At 29.6% G+C, this 18,095-nt stretch overlaps 1 protein-coding gene across 1 annotated transcript; it reads left to right on the top strand.

The window, feature by feature from the left end:
• The first annotated feature begins 432 nt into the window (after positions 1–432).
• Positions 433–17,711, top strand: LOC107449946 (uncharacterized). The gene is made up of 4 exons (XM_016065633.4): positions 433–592; positions 6,846–7,022; positions 10,334–10,444; positions 17,472–17,711. The coding sequence occupies exons 1-4, from the start codon at positions 533–535 to the stop codon at positions 17,568–17,570; spliced, it is 447 nt and encodes a 148-aa protein (XP_015921119.1). The 5' UTR covers positions 433–532; the 3' UTR covers positions 17,571–17,711.
• Positions 17,712–18,095: the final 384 nt, after the last annotated feature.

Raw genomic sequence — 18,095 nt, 5'->3', positions numbered from 1 at the left:
TGAAAGATGTTCTTTAACAATGCAATAAAGATGCAAAATTTCATTTGTTTCAAAACAGTTTTTGAATTATGACAGTGATAACTGTGCTTGATAGTTGGAACTTACTAAGCGATAAAAAAAGAAAAAAAAAACGATCACATTGTTTATAATGTTTAAAGAATTTTTTTTTCTTTCTGCTGATTACTCTCGCAATTTCATTTTTATCCCTCAAAGCTTAAACAAAAACAAGTTCAAAATATATATAATTTTTTATCTCAAGTGCAAAAAAAAGCGATTTCTAAATAATTTGTTCTATCCTCAAATAAATAATTAAAATCACTAATCTAACAAACTATTAGAGTCATTTTCCTAAATAGAATTCCGAACATAAGTCTAATAATAACAGTTACGAGATAAATAGTTGTTTGGCGAATATTTACAAGTTTACTAAAGAGGCCAAATAACGCCAAATGCGTGTGTGGATTGTTTTACTTTTTCAAGGAGCGGTAAAGTAAGAGCACAGGTTGAAACCCTCGAGAGTAAATCATTAAAAATGTCTCTGGATTTAGATTATTTGAGATCAAGAGAAGGAATTTTGCGAATTTTTGAAGCGGTAAGTATGTTCGATACTATGTTACATATTTAGAACATTTTATTAAAAGTCAAAAAAGTTTATATATTAATATCGTCTGCCTGATACTTAATAATTATTTATTTGCACTACTTATTATTTCTTTTTCTAGGAAAAATGTTTTTTTCAGCTTAAATAACAATTTTCATCCTTTATTAAAAAAAATTAAAGAATATTTTTTAGAACAAAAACGCTTGTGTTTCAGAAAAAGAACGAAAGAGGAGGGAATGTTTAGAAAGCGAGCATTCCCAGGTTAAGCATGCGTGGGACGAGGAAGCTGATTTTCGCCTTTTTTAGTCGCCAAAACAGGCAGATTTAAGTAGGATGGGATATGTTTTTTCTTACGTTAAAAGAGCATGCAGTTAGGCCAGATCACAACACGTTTGGGGGACCCTCTCAACATAATCCGATTAAACTTTCGCTCTTTATTAGACTGCATTTTAAAGCTTTGATAAGGAAAGTAATTACTTCAACATCCAGTACCGTCTTTACGCATGGGCACATCCGGTGTCCAGGTTCTCAGAGAGTCCTAGAGAATCTTACGTTTTATAAATAACATTTAAAAAAAACTAAGAATAAACAACATTGCCTTATGTATTCTGTAAAATAAATAGATTCTATTGTATAAAGTATGCATTTCCCCCCTTACAAATAGTGACTGATTTATCATGCAAACACCAATAATTTGAATAGTTTATCACCCAGAAAACCTAAAAAGTCAACCGAAATCTATTTTTCTACATTCCAATGAAAATTTTTTGGTACTCCAAAATATTTTAGGTACTTGGTGGTTAAAAGAAATGTTTTATTAACTGTTCAGTTTGATAAAATAATTCATACCTTTTGAATTTTTTTTTTTTGATTTGTTATACCTTTATGTTTATTTAATTTAATTATTTTTATTAACTTGCATGGTTTTGAAAATTATTTTATTATTTGAAAACTATTATATTATTCAATTTAAAAAAAAAAATTATGCATACAGTTTAAAAATGCTCAATTTGGAATTTTGGGGGTAATTAAAATGTGTTAAAATTATTGCATCATATCTTAAAAATGATTTACTTTATGCATGTGAAGTTTTTTAGTTCTATTTCTAAACATTATGCTATGTTATAGGGGTCTAAAACATTTTTGTGCCGAGGGGGGGGGGAGGGGCCCTGCCAACATCCTTGTATCATTCATAAAAGTGGGTTCAAAAGTGGGTTCATAAAAGTATCATTCATATAATTAAACCCCTAATCTGGCAACACTGTTTTTTACTCATCCGTATTTAATAAATTAATTCATATTTGAAAAAACTGTATTAATAACAACTGTCATCCACTACAAGTATAAACAGAAATGTCTTTGAAGTTGAGTGTATGAATAAAAAGTATTTTATTAACGATTGAAAATTTGAACAAGATATATGGGAAGAGCGCGAACTAGTAGCCGGAATTGAATAATAATAATTAAGTAGTTCAGCAAAATAATGTAGAAATATTAGACATTTAACATAGCATTTTCGTCATTTATTATTTTCCTCATAAGTTTAGAAAGTCTCAAGTATCGTATGCCTGACTGTAATATCGAGTTCTTAAAGGGTCAAACAATAGCCGTAAGTGGTATTCGCATTCCATTGGGAATATCAGGACGTAGATCGGCTATTGAAAAAACCTTAATTTTAATTTAAAAATAAGTAAATCGTGACAAATAGAGAAAAATAGTAACAATTTAGTTAAAAACAAAATTTGCTCTCTGAGAAAAAACTCTCTCCCCCCCCCCTTTCATTTTCTTTAAGATAATGCATTTGAAGAAAATTTAGGTAGCTGCTTAATCTACATTCTCTGGCTAAATTATTAGACGCACTATGTAAAATCTTAATTATTAGGTGATACTCTACAGCTTTATTGTTTTTACGCGACTGAAACCGGTTTGCACCTGTTTACGTGCGTGTATCAATTGGTTAGCATTTTAATGCAATGCGTTAAAAATAAATACAAATAGGAAGTATATAAAAAATCTCCTGTATAAAAACCCATTACACGTATGTTTAAATATAAAATTATTGCATACAAACTCGTGCAAAACATGTCATTATTAAAAAACTACAGTGGGTGTAATAATTTGGCCTAATTATTATAATGTACTAATATAATAAATATTCTATGTTTATATAATATATCGTCTAATTTATTCAGTCGTCGAATTTGTGTTATATATCCGTCTGATTTAACCAATTGATACACGAACGTAAGCAAGTGCAAACCGGTTTCAATCGCGTAAAAACAATAAAGCTGTATAAAGTAAGACCTGATAATTAAGATTTTACATAGAATCGTACAGTGGGTCGAATAATTTGGCCAGAGACTGTATTTGTTGCCTAGCGTTCTCTAATAAAATAGGTTTAATTACTTAAAGAAGAAAGAAAAATCGTAAAGTTGGTTTATTATAAACATTTGTTTTTTAGCTGCGAACACAGCATTTTTAGTAAGAAAATTTATTAAAACGTAACTGTTAATTATAGTACTGAATTATAGTGTTAATTGTATAATTAATAATAACTAAATTAACTGTAAATATGATAACGATATGCGTGTTAAAAAAATAAATTTACGGCAATTAACTTTGCTGTAAGTAAAAGTTAATGGTTAAGAGTGTTAGACAGAAGAAATTTGATTTAAAGAAAATTTGACAGAGCCGTTGTTAAGAGTAACAGTAAACAGTGATGCGCATGCGCGAGTTTACTCTTACATAGTGGGACAATTGAAGTCAAGAGTAATTTAAGAGTAAACTCGCCAAAAATATCTATGCATAATGAACTTAAAGTTAAAAAAGAATTCTAATAAATATCAAACAGCAGCTGTCACCATACCAAAGCGCGCAATGACAACGCATGCGCACTGTTACTCTTGAAGAAGAGAACAGAAGAAACAAATTTGAGAAAATTTAATTTTTATGTATGATATTAATTACTTGTTTAAAATTCAGGTTGATTTTTTTTTCTAAAAAAAGTGCATTGTTTTAAATCAACTGTTGTTTTTGAAAGCATTAATGCACTAGGTCGAAAATATTTTTTATGCAATATAATTTATGAGCATATTTTTAAGGTTATGATTTTTTTTAAAAATTTTATTTCATGGATGATGAAGGTTTTATCTGAGAAATAATGAAAGTGTATTATATGCATAGTATTGTTTTATTTTCCAAATAAAGTAATGAATAAAAAAAGAGATTAAAAGTGGGTAAAAGTGACGTGCTGTAATTTTAAAACTCAAACGTCAATTTTAACGGTAATTTTAACGCAAAACAACATGCTGTTCAAGGAACACGTTTCACTGTAGTTTTAAAACTTCCCTTAGTTTTAAACCCCGCTGTAGAATCGCAGCGACACGGCGACATTGTCGCAGAAAGTTACAGAGTTCTTGCAAAAAGATTTTTCTTTTGAAAAGTGAAAAAAAAAAAAATTACTTTTTTGACGCGTTCAATTTACGACGATAGAATCGTAAATCAATGTAATGTTTCGATTGTATTTTCGGCAGTTATTGATATTGATTTTCACGTGGATTTTAAATATCCCGATGTATTTCACACAATGTGGAAAATTCAAATCGCGCATTTGAGTATTTACTTTTTAAGGCAATAATTCTATCGAATTTTTGGCAGATATTGCTTTTGATTTCTCCATAGTTTTTAAATTCGATATTTTTTATGCGATACTATTTATACAACGTAATCTCGAAAGGAAACACGTAATTGAGGAGCCTGATTCGCGTGATTTCGTCGTTGATATTTTTTTCGGCAATTTTCTACTACGGATTTCATGATTTTTAATTATATTTTTTACTGTGATAATTATTTACAAAATGCGAAGAAGGAAATAATTTGTGTGTTCCTTCCCACAAAATGTTATTACACCCATGATATTAGAATAAAAAAATATTAAAAGTTTTATTTAAAAAAAAAAATTATATAGTTTTTTTTTTTTTGTAAACGCAGTGCTATTGTCATTTTAAATTTGTAACAGCTATGTTTGTTAGTACTAAAAGTATCTTACAGAAAGGTATTAGTGCTAGAGAGTTTTGTCGCAGATAGCTAGAAAAAATTATTCCACAGGGGATTTTAAAATTATTTAATTTCAAGTGCTTTTAAAACTTAGTAAATATATTGTTAGTGTACAATTGCGCAAAAAAAGAAAAAAAAAACGGACAACCCTAATTAATTTTTTATTAAATGACCGGATCTTCACATTCCAGGACTCAATCTTAGGGGTGACCTCAAATATGCTATTTAATTCAGACGATATTTTAAGTTACGAAATCAGAAACATAAACTTACTTTCTCTGATTAAACATGTCTTTTTTTCCCAACAGATTAAGAGTTCTGACCCCCAAAATATAGGGGGTAGCAGCAATTTGAAAAATTTGGTTCCAATAGTTTAGTCAGATGAGCACTCCAAAGTTTGGACCCCTTAATGCAAATTTTACTTTTTGTGTATTTCTCCATATCTAAAGAAGTTTAAAAACTAATTGAAAACTTTTTACGCATAATTATAAAATTCATTTATCTAAGTATAATTCTATGCAAAAAATAACTTTTAATAAATTGTATTACTTTATTTAATATTAGGTGAAAATTTTTGAATTGAAAGGTAAACATTTTAAAGAATATAATTTTACATAGCAAATTACAAACTTAGAATGAAATTGGTCTAATAGTTCCTGAAAAATCGAATTTTTAAAATACGATTTTTTGAAAATTGGATTTCTCAGGAACTATTAGACCGATTTTACTTAAATTTTGTATTTTACCAGGTAAAATTATATTCTTTAAAACAATGTAAAACATTATATACCTTACGATTCAATACTTTTTCGGCTAATATTAAATAAAAAATATTACAAAATAGTAAATATCTAATAAAAATTATATTTTGCATGGGATTATCTTTGAATAAATGAATTTATAATTGTGTCCAAATTTTTTTCAATTCGTTTTAGAAGTTCTCAATACAAAGCGAAATACGAAAAAAAAAAAAAAAAAAAAAAAAAACATTAAGGGGTCCAAACTTTAAAACGGCTCTCGCGGCGAAACTATTGGGACCATATTTCCCAGATTGCGTCCTCCCCCTATATTTTGAGGGTTAGAAATTTGAATCCATCATAAAAAAGGTATGTTTATTCAGAGAAAGTACGTTTTTGTGTCTGTACTACTTAATTAGCATATTTGATGTCACCCCCCAACGAATCATTAAGAATGGGTCCGAGAATGTAAAGAACCAATAACTAGATCAGATATTATTCAGTGTGTTCGCTTTTTTATTTTGTGCACTGTATGTAAATACTAGTAACGTTTAATAACAATAGACGAGGATATTGAGATTAACATTACTATGTTTTTTTTTAAATTTTATTCGGTGGTTAGGATTGTAGAGACCATCAAAATAGCCATACAGCATATTCCATCATATTTTGACGGCTGTTGTTGGTCCAACAATAAAAAACGTAACTTATTGGTTGACCGCGTCATAATGGTAAAACAACATCAGCCATCAAAATATGATAGTTCATATTGGTTCATCAAAAATCAAACATTGCTTGATGGTTTACCATCGTAACACAAAACCAACATTTTCCATTTTGTAATAATGGAAATTTGTTGGGCCATCAAAAATAGATGGAAATTTGTTGTATGATGGTGACCATCAAAAATCTTACTGAAACCAACATAAACAAACCAACATGATGGCACAAATCAAAATATGATGGTTCATATTAGTCCATCACAAATTAAACATTGCTTGATGGTTTACCACCATAAAGACTTCTAAAGATTCAAATTATATTTCAATAAGGAATCTTACCTTGTTTCGGGTCCAATCTATCAGTCTTCACACAGTATTCTCTTCCGCATCTTTGTGGTTGTAGATAACTAAATCAATACCTATACTGAAAAATACTTTGAACAAAGACGTTTAAGAATTATATTAAATAACAATAAAATAAACTGGAAAGCTATTTACAGATGATGAAAAAAGTTGTAAGTTGTTCTCAACAAATTCTAGGCTACACCACACTGGAGGAGAAAAAGTTCGTAAGTGAATGTTTCAATATTTGTCCGTTAAGGGGTATCAGGGAATTTTCAACAATGGTTATGGCTCTATACATGCATGGAGAATAGACAAAAAACAAATAATCATTCTGTTTAAAATGAAGAGTCTTGATTATTCCAAAATGAAATATTTACTTGATAGGTGATAGGGGTGTGTGGTATTATCTGCATAAGCAATGGAAATTATTGCGGACACTGGGATATGTACAGATTCTACAACTTTGTGGTGACGACTACTCTCATTCTGGCAGTCATTTTCATCATCTTTTATCTCTTCAGAATAGACAAAGCCATCACTTTCATCAACTGCTTCATGTGTGTAAGTCTCTCTTTTATTTCTTGCAACAGTTCAAACTGTGTCTCGAGACCTTTGATTCATACTCACTTTCGAAAACACGGTGTCGACGGTCCCTGGTCAAATTATTAGACGCACTATAAAAAGAAAAGCAAGGCTTGCTAGCGGTCTCATCTTGGTCACTTGATGTGACCGCTAGCAAGCCTTGATAGAACAGTCCGGGTACGTCTGTCACACGGGAAGTCAAGGGACCAACCCGGTTTTGATCCCTTGTACCAATTATGGGTTGAGGGTGTTTTCCACTCCTCCGAGATTTTTGATTTTTCCAGAGAGTATAACTCCAAAAAAGTAAGTGTGGAAGAGGGAGTTGTTGCAATCCTGCAACCCTCCTTAGCAAGAATATCGGCCATTTCATTCCCGTGGAGATTCACATGGGAAGGTACCCATTGCAAATGAACATCATGATTAAGTGAAATGAGCTTTAATTTAAGCAGGATAGAGGTGTTGATCCTGTCGCCCACAAGAGGCCCAATTACTAAGATGGTGGAGAGAACTACGGCTGTCAGACAAGATCCATAGGTCACCATAATCCTCTTCGGATAGAATAGCTTCTAGTCCCAGGTCTATTGCAATCAATTCACTTCTGAAGACAGAGCAGTGATTAGGATTACGTTGAGAAAGAGTCAAATTAGCTCGAGGCGTTTCGATATAAATGCCACTGCCAGCAAGATTGTCAATTTTACTACCACCAGTAAAAAATTTAATGGCATTGTTAGAATTGTGGCTCAAGTTTTCCAAGGTCAGTTGTCTAAGATTGTTGTCAACTGCTAATTATCAGGTGATACTAAACAGCTTTATTGTTTTTACGCATCTCAAAACGTTTTGCACTTATTTACGTTAGTGTATCAATGGGTTAAATTAGACGATATATAATATAAATTCAACGATTGGATAAATTAGAAGATAGATTACATATATATAGACTATTCATTAGTGTCTAGTAATTGCATGTTTTGCACAAATTTATATGCAATACTTTTATATTTAAACATATGGGTTTTTATTCAGGAGATTTTTTTATATACTTTGTATTTATTTTTAACGTATTGCATTACAATGTTAACCAATTGATACGCGAACATAAACAAGTGCAAAGCAATTTCAGTCTTGTAGAAACAATAATGCTGTATAGTATCACCTGATAACTAAGATTTTACATAGAATCTTATAGTGCGTCTAATAATTTGACTGTAAAGACATTATTTTGTCCATATGTTCTCATATAAGAAAACCGATGAAAATTACCTTTAGAGAAAATACCAAAATATCGCGCATATTGAAAATTATATCAAAATTAAACTACAAAAGAAAGCATGGGAAATTGGTTAGGTAAAAATGTTATTATAAGATTTTCTTTATAACAATTTAAGCGTAAGAAATAATTCTTCGATCATTAGAACAAAGAAATACTTTTAGCAAAAGTGAGATATTAGTAAATGTTGCCGCAAAATAACTTGGGCCCTTATTAAGCTAAAATTCATGAATCTTGGCTCAAAAAGTTTTTCAAAAAAGTCAGGACGCTATTTGGAACAGTAGACATATGACAGAGTACTTTTAAGAAAGACAAACGATAAACTAAATAAAGAGAGTATAATTCGTTCTACTTAAGCATAATAAAGAAAAATTTTAATGCAAAAGAATAATAAAATAATTTTTTTTTTTTTTAAATTTTAGAATTACTTTATTTAGAACAGAATGTTTTAACACTTTTTATAAATAGACCACTAAAAAATAATTCATAGTTTGAAATCAATGTTCATAGAAAATGTTTATAGTTTTGTATTAAAAAATAGCGGTATCAACTAGTCAAAATGTATCTAAATTTGTAAATGTATTGCTGATTGGAATTGATAATTTTTTTCATATCAGTTGGATAAGTTCTTTGAAAATACAAAACACACTACAATATTTGTTACTGCATTAACAGAGAATAATAAATAAGCGTATGCCCCCTGAATTCATCACCATGAAAATTTGACAATAAGTTAAATGGGCTCCTCTAAAAAAAAAATTACTGAATTTCCCACAGGAGAGCTCTCCTAAGTTTGGGCCCTTAATATTAATCTTTACGTATTCTGTTATGTCTCGAGAAAAGCGAATTGAAAACGAATTTTGCACACTGTTATAAGATAATTCTCAGCAAAAAATAAATTTTAAGAAATATTCATTATTTTATTTATAATGGTCAAAAAGAATTTCGAATTGTAAGGTAAGTAAAATATTGCATCATTTTAAAGTGGGTAGTCTTACATGGCAAAATGCAAAATTTGAGCAAAATCGGTCGAATAGTTCCTGAGAAATCGAATTTTAAATATCTAACTCTTTTGAAATTCAATTTCTAGGGATCTATTCGACCGATTTTGCTCAAATTTTGTATTTTGCCATTTAAAATTATGTTTTTTAAAGTGGTGCAAAAAATTGCGTACCTCATATTTCAAAATTTTTTCGACCATCATTAAATAAAATAGTTACTAAAAGTCACTTTTTTTTCGAGGAATTATCATGGGGTAAACAAATTTTATAACTGTGAGCAAAAATTTTTAAATTCATTTAAAAATTCTCGAGACATGAAGAAACACGCAAGAGGTAAAATTAACATCAAGAGGTTCAAACTTCGGAGCGCTCTTCTGACAAAGCTATGGGGACCATATTTTGGGGGTCAGAAATCTGAATCCATCAAAAATGTGTGTTTATTTAGAGAAAGTACGTTTTTCGTAACTTTAAAAAAAAAAAAAAAAATCGTCTGCACTAATTAGCATATTTGAGGTCCCCTCTCGAGCCATTAAGATTGAGTCCTAGAACGTGAAGATCCGATCATTAGTTATTCAGAGTGCTCTGTTATTTTTGGCAACTCTTTATATCAATTTGAATTATGAATATAATTAGTGGACGGTCCCTAAAGTTGAATTATGGAATTTCGCGATTTTAACTAGCATTGATAATTAAAAAGATTTTAAATCGAAAATCCAAATCTTTTGAGTCTTCAAATCAACTATCCGCATTTGTATTCGCAGAAAATGGAATAATATGTGTAGATGATGCGCAAAAACTAGGATATAAAGCTAAAAATCAGGAACAGAATATTTTTCATCAAGAGAATCAAAAATATCAGGACAACTACTATACTACTAAAGCAGAAACAGTTCAAAATGGGATATCTTATTTGGTACGATAATACAAGCGGTAAAAACTTTAACAGACGATGATTTTTTGAAAAGTTTAAAATCTCCACCAATAAAAATGTTTTGTGCAAAATAAAACAGGATTTATTTCAGGTGTTCGTCAATGATGTTCTGTTTACTGTTCTGTACCTTGTAGCCACCATATTGATAATCATCACAATCGGGACCTGTAGAGCTGGACAAGTGGCCAGAATTTTTGCTACGGTGAGTATCCTCTAATGCAACAGGGTAGAATTATTTATTGAAGCATAGGAAAGTCTTAGTAGCTCGGAATATATACACACACAAGAAAATATAATAATAATTTATAAATATACACAAAAATAATAAAATAAAATAGAAAAACTTTTAATGGGAAAACGTAAAGGTCTTCATCAGGACACATCCTTTACGATAAATGCGATATTTCTGAATGCTGAATAATTATCCTCGTATCGAAATTTTTTTAAAAATATGAGACTGAAGAGAGATTAAATTGTTTCCAATTTAAACTGTTATATAATATAGGTTATTGTTATATATTGTTAACAAGTAAAATTATTTCTCTTGCGTTTCTTCGCCTTGTGTAGATTTTTCGTAGTTTTTTTTTCTTTTTATCGAAGGTGATTATTTTTCATATCCAAATAATCGTTCATTTTGTTGAGATTAACATACTAACAAAATTTTCTTTCATAAGATAATAATTATTTTACATTTTATATGTAAAAAGAAACAAATGTTTTTTTTAAAAATATCGACTTGAAAAATAATAAACTTAGATGAATGAGCGGCAGGAAGTTAGTAAGCGGAGCAAGTAGGAGACAGACACTCCTAGTAAATTAAAATAATGCAAAACTTATGACTGCAAGCAAAGTGTTGATAAATATTCATAATAATGAAAAAAAATATTGTGCATAAACTAAATAAAATATAATTATGAAAAGAAGAAAATTGTGATTGTATTATTGCAATCACTGGTTACCCATTGGTCAAATGTTGCTTTTTCTTCCTTAAGGGGTCTAAGGGGTGTTTCGGTTCAAAATTTTCGAATTTTTGAAAAAAATATATGTTATTCTCTGTTATATTCTGAACATTTTGACATCAAATTTATGATGATACACAAAATATTTCCGAAGTTATAACAAAAATACTGAAACGCACTTTCTCGAAACAATAAGTGCCACGCCCCTTTCCCAAACATCGTCTGCAAACTTTCACAGTTTTGTTTTCATTGCCGCGTGTTTTTGCTTTCTTATCCGTCATAATTTCTTAATATCACGTGATAATTATATTTTTAAACATATTATGATCAAGCAGTATTTCTACATCTCAACTCTTCTCACAATCAGTCTTTCGATTGTTGCTTTGTTGATTAAAATTAGCGTCATTAGCGTGAACTTTTTGTTATCATAGATGGATAATTCAAAATCAGTACGGTCAGGAAAGAGAGTGAAAAAAAGAAAGTTTCACGGTAATATGTATGTAAAAAAGTCTGTAGATACTGAAAATAATAAAACAATATTTGTTAAAAAAGATATAGAACTTAGTGCAAAGAGCAAAAAGTTGCAATCGCAGTCTTGCTCTAGGCGATCTAGCATAAAGAAAATTTCTGAAAATTTTAAAGGCTATCGTTTAGTGGATATAAATTTATTGTTTTCTGCAATTGCAGAAAAAACTGTGTGCTCTATTTGTTATGGTAAAATAGAGCTGTGTGAGAAATCTCAACGTGGACTGTCTTCTACTTTTGAAATCACTTGTAAAAGTTGCTCCAACATTTCATCTTTCACAACATCAGAAAAGGTTGGTATTAAAAAAAATGCACTGGAAATTAATAGAAGGGCAATTTTGGCTATGCGAACCATCGGTCATGGACTGACTGGTCTACAGACTTTCTGTCAATTTATGTGTCTTCCCACTCCTGTAGAACAGAAAACCTACGATGCTATTAATGAAAAAATTGCTCAGTGTGCAGAGGAAGTTGCTCTAGAAAGCATGAACAATGCTGCACAAGAAGAAAAGGTTTTGTCTCAATTAGAGAAATTTGCAGTAAGTGGAGACGGAACATGGAAGACGAGGGGTCATACTTCTCTTATTGGTGTTTGCTCACTTATCGGAGCAGAAACAGGAAAGGTTGTTGACGTAGAGGTCATGTCTTCTTTTTGTAAAGGGTGCAGCTCATATAAAGGCCCTAAATTTGATCCTACATATGACAAGTGGATGCTTCGCCATAAAACCAGCTGTCGAAAGAATCACTCTGGGTCAGCTGGTAAAATGGAAGTTGAGGGAATGCTGAGGATTTTTAAAAGGTCTGAGACAAAGCATGGAGTAAAGTATCTAAATTATATAGGAGATGGTGACTGTAAAACTTTCACTGCTATTTCAGATGCTTTGCCATATGGAAATGACTTGCCTGTTGAGAAAATCGAATGCGTTGGCCATATTCAGAAGAGGCTAGGAACACGTTTGAGAAAACTGAAGGCGAATCTTGGCCGGCAGAAGTTAAAAGATGGAAAAACAATTGGAGGAAAAGGAAGATTGACTGATGCTTTAGTTTTAAAGTTAACAACCTATTACGGCAATGCTATTCGAAAGCATTCAAACAGTGTAGTAGAGATGCGTAAAGCTGTTTGGGCAGTATGGGCTCACCACCGCAGTGCGGACGATGAACCCATGCATATGTTTTGTCCTCAAGGAGAAGACTCGTGGTGTTCGTATAATCGCGCTGTTCATAACAATACTGTCAACGTCTTCAAGCATAAAAACTCGGTTTCTAAAGTGGTAATGGATTAAATAAAACCCATATTTGCCGATCTTTGCCACCCCAAACTCTTAAAAAAGTGCTTGGGAGGAAGGACTCAAAATGCAAACGAGTCTTTTAATTCGGTAATTTGGAAATATTGTCCAAAAGTATTTGGAAGTGGTGTAACTGTAGCTAAAATAGCTACACATTTTGCTACGCTAGCCTTCAATGATGGTATGCAGTCTTTCTTGTCTCTCATGGAAAAACTAGAAGTAAAAATTGACAGAAGAAATTGTGTTGAGTTTTTCCGCAAAGATAATAAAAACAAGCACACTGCTGAAAATCACAAAAAAGCTTCCACGTTAGAAGCTCGTAGAGCCAAACGAATGAAAATAGTACATTCTAACGAAATGTATAAATTAAAAGAAGGAAAAATGTATGAATCTGGAGGGTTTTAATTTTTAAAAAAGTATTTATTATTATTTCTAAATAAGTATTTTTAAATAAGGTCATAATTTGAAAAATTGAATTTATATTTCATAAATAGTGTAAAATAATTTGCATTTTTACTAAATGTTTCGTATCAATTGAAGTATTTTAAGAGTATTAAAATTTATATGTTTAAATATATTTTAATAAAAATGTGCATTTTATAATTTAAATTAATTTTACCAGTTTAATATGAATTTAGATAATTTAGCTTTTGTTTTCTAAATCTTGCTTTCTGTAAATCACAGTTTGACAGTTTTATGAAATATTATGATAAATACATATGGAAGACAATTGTACAAAATAAATTGTGCAAAATTACTGTAAAATGATTGTGTTACTAATATAATGGCAAAATTTGCATTTCTGGATATTTTTATTTATGAAATAAATGACTTTCTAATGGGAAAATGAAATTTTGACTTTAAACGCTTTTTTCTCAGATTGTGTATTTTGAGCTTGCGCGCATGATATTTTCAAAACTAATTGTCTAATTGTGTTCAAATTTTTCAAAAATGCTCGTTATGGGATGATATCTGAATTAAACACAAGTTTTATTACTTTCATAAAGGTAAAATGTTGATTTTATACAAATATTGTGCGTATTTTGAAAATTTTTAAAAAATTTGAAGTTTTAATTTTTTAAAAAATAAAAATTTCTTATTTTTAACACAAATTTTGTGTTTGCTGTTAAGAACATTTAATTTTGAGTTCGTCAAAATTAATATTATGTATTTAGTGTTTGATATTTGGACAAAATGTTGCGCACCGTAAAACTCACAATTTTCGAAATATTGAAATATATGTCTATTTTCATTTTAAAATTAAAAAATAATTTTCAGCTTTAAAAAGAATGTTGTTAAAGAATGTTAAAATTTGATTATCTCCTTATCTACTGTAAAAAAATTGGAGTTCTCAGTTAAATATTCCAAAAGTAACATTCAGTCGAAAATTACCTACTTTTGAGTAAAATTCTTGCATTGCGAATACCCCTTAGACCCCTTAACAGACTTTCATAAACAAAAATTGTCATTGGTTGCAAAAGCTGCATCAATTGATTTGTCCTCTTATCTCTAAACAAATCTACTAAAAGAAATTCCAAAATTATCATCTGCTTTTTTTTTTATTTGATTTTTTATTAATGCTTATGTTAGCCTGATTTTTAATGAATTATGCAATTATATTTTTCAGATTATGGTTTGGAATTCGCGATCGCAACGAACTATAGGGGGCGTTGTTGTATGAGACGCTTACCTGCGATTTCTATATGAACCGTCATTCAGTTACTCTGGAGACGTCGTTAATGTAGCGTGTAGCATTGCAACGTTCCTTCTTTAATGTGGCTTATTAAATTTAAAAAAGAAAAATGCTTGATCTTCTTTCTTGTACAACCGAAAACAAAATGGTATCTCTTTTTATTAGAGAAGGAACATCCAAAACACATCGGAAAAATATTTGTACATTAACAGAAAAAAATATGTATATTCTTATAAGAGTTAAAACCTAATGCCCGAGAAATAGTATTACTAAATTTAATGATATAACATGAAAGGCCCATTTAAACTTTACATTCTATAGTTTTAAGAATCATATTAGTTCAAAAATTAAAATGAACAAAAAGTATACATAAGCCTCATAATTTTATGAAATTTAATTTTGTAAACAGTTTTTTGACAACAATTTTTATCAAAAAATTTCAAGTTTCAATAAAAATCATTATTTAGAAACTAAGAAACGTAAAATAAAGAATGCTGACGAAACAAAAACAAAAAGACAATTCTTTTTTGTCGCCATTTTTAGTGCTACGAATATTCGTCTTTGGGATTTGCCAAAAACAAAACAAGATGCAATTTTATTTTTTCAGGAGGGAAATATTTTACCGAAAAAACGAAAATGTACCAATTCCCACAACATAAAACTTTATCTTGGTAAACGTACGTTTTGGAAATGTTATTTCATTTGGAATCTTATTCATCAGAGTTCATATGGCGATATGATTGTTTTGAATCTATGCTAAACTCTATATCGTCTCATTTTCCACCGAAATCCGATTAACTATTTTGATTTTAAATAAAGTGTTTTATTTTATGAATTGTCGCAAAAATTTTAAGTGTAGATTAGTTAAAAACCGCCAAATCTGTAGCGGCGGTGGCGTTAATACGTTAGTACCGAATTTTTATTCCATACTTTTCTGAATCATATTACTTCAAACATTGGAATATACAAGAAGTATACAGAAACACATAATGTTATACCATTTAATTTTTCAAAAAAAGTATTTTGAGAACAATTTTTATCAAAAAATTATAAACTAAAAAACGGAAAATAAAGAATTCTTAGGATAAAAAAACGATTTTAAGAATTCTTTACATTGAAATAAAAACTTTCATATTGTTTCTTTTTTTATTATTCTTATAGTTCTTAATCAGACGTAAAAACCCATTCTGTAGTGTAGAGAACCATCATCAAATGAAAAAAAAATATTTACAAGCAAATTTTTTATTGTAAAAATCATTGCACTTACCTGATTTATGATTCCCGGAGAATTCCAAAATGATAAGTTCCTTGTTTGAAAACTTTATTCTCAAATAATAGATACATAGTTTATACCTTCATTACTTTTAGATAACATACTACACAGCAAAATTTTATAATTGATATGAATTTGAATATGTAGCTAAAAACAGAATAGCTGAATTCTAGTTGAACTTATTCTTTCAAAATTAAAAAAAACTTACCAAGAAAACGATTTAAATTAATTAAGAATCAGCAGAAATGGTACTATTTCAAGTAACTTGGATAATTTTTTATTGTTGTTTTCCGAATTATATGGATACAGAAATATATACTATTCTATAACTATTACAATTCTGTATGTTCTGAATTCATATTTATTCACTGGAATGACGAAAGCAATGTTGACTTCACTTTAATTCGTAATGAATTGAAGACAGAAGAAATGCATTTTACCTTAATACACACATCTGTAACAGTATCCGAAATCGGAAGTCATCAGTTGCAAGTTTGTTGATAATAGAAATTAAAAATTATTTAAGAATTTTTCTTCAAATGTTTGGCGTGTTCTGTTCCTGAAAGATTTACTAATATTCTGGAGATTTTTTTCAAGTTCTTCGGCCTTTTCCTTAGGGAAATTTTGTTTCCTATTTGCTGCTAAAAAATGGCGTCTGATTCAGTCAATGACTTTGATGGAACTAAATGAAAACGTGATAAATTAATGTCCGATATTTACAGGCTCCCGCTAGACGGCGTACTCTAGCGTTGCGATCGCGAATTTGATCGAAGTTGTCCAGTTCATTTTAAAGTTTTAACTTAAGACAATATTTAAAAAAGAATTCTAAAAAAATTATCAAACAGCAGCGGTAGCCATAGTAACGCATGCGCATCGTTTACTATTACTCTTGAACACAGTTGAAAAGTGTGATGACGTCCAAATAAGGTGCGCATGCCATCAAACCCAAAACAACACCCATTTTCCAATGGGTAATAACTACAATTATAATCTTAAAACATAATACTTGTATTTTGTTTAATTGAAATCGTTGAGTTCGAATTGTGACAAATTCAAAAAATGCCATTAAATGGTTTTTTAAGACAGACTTAAACGTATATAAAAGTGATAATCATAAAATTTTGTAAAATTATTTACAAACTATATAAATTTCTAAAATTTTTATATTAAAAAGTAGCTTTTTCTAGTTCAAAAAATAAGAACACTTTAAAAAAAATCCGAAATCATGGAAAATTACTAGGGAACCCGCAGACAAACTCATTTTATTATTACAGACAGATAAATTGGAATTAACTATCGGTATCAATATCGATAGAAAACAAACTGGCTACTTTTTTCTAAAAATAAAAAATTCACTTTTTAATAAAAATTGAATTACAAATATGAAAAATTGTGCATTTCTTTGTAAATCTTCATCTATTACTAACTTTTAGATTTAAACATTTTATTGAATTTTTTTTTAAAATTCTAGTAAGTATTCTTTATTATTTCAGCTTTTTGGAATTTTGGGCACAATTGATGTCGGACTGTTGGCACTCTTTGGCTATAAAGTTTTCAAATCAGAAACAGCCCCCAAATCAGATGGAGTTTGATGAATGTTACAAGACTTTTATTTGTGAAAATTTATTTAATGTGTTTTTAACTAAAAAATTGATTACTTTTTATTTGTAAAATGCAACTTATTTGTTTTAAATTCTTTGTTTTCTTTAAAGAAATACATTATGAAAGAAGTTTTTTTTTTTTTGTCAATTTGAAAAGAGTGACATAATTAAAATTAGATTATAACAAAATTCATTCCTATAATTCACCCATAACAGAGTTGCAAGAAAATAAATTCCACCTGCATCGAATAAGACAATATTCCTGCTACAGGGTGGGCAAGCCAAATTTTTAAACAAAAAATAAGCATTCAATAAAATATTCTTAAGCTCGTTATTTCTTAAAAAAAAAAAGATATTTCCCTATCGTGATCTGTCGCGCTAACTACAATCGCCAAGGTGCCAAATAGATTATATACTTTCATTAAAAAAAAAAAAAAAAAAACACGTAAATGTTTGACCGGGGGTGGGTTAAACCTTACGAGTAGTTGGTCCCTTTCTGCGATGTTTTTTTGTTGG

Source organism: Parasteatoda tepidariorum, chromosome 3 (assembly GCF_982258835.1).
Source record: "Parasteatoda tepidariorum strain Cologne lab strain chromosome 3, Ptep-v5.0, whole genome shotgun sequence".
In the NCBI taxonomy this organism is placed as follows: Eukaryota; Metazoa; Arthropoda; class Arachnida; order Araneae; family Theridiidae; genus Parasteatoda; species Parasteatoda tepidariorum.
This window is presented reverse-complemented; position numbering and strand designations above follow the sequence as displayed.

Excerpts from the sequence above, each read along its gene's own strand:
- LOC107449946 (XM_016065633.4), top strand. The coding sequence starts at position 533 with ATGTCTCTGGATTTAGATTATTTGAGATCAAGAGAAGGAATTTTGCGA. Across the intron at positions 593-6,845 it reads TTTTGCGAATTTTTGAAGCG|GTGATAGGGGTGTGTGGTAT; the intron begins GTAAGTATGTTC and ends TTTACTTGATAG. Across the intron at positions 7,023-10,333 it reads TCATCAACTGCTTCATGTGT|GTGTTCGTCAATGATGTTCT; the intron begins GTAAGTCTCTCT and ends GATTTATTTCAG.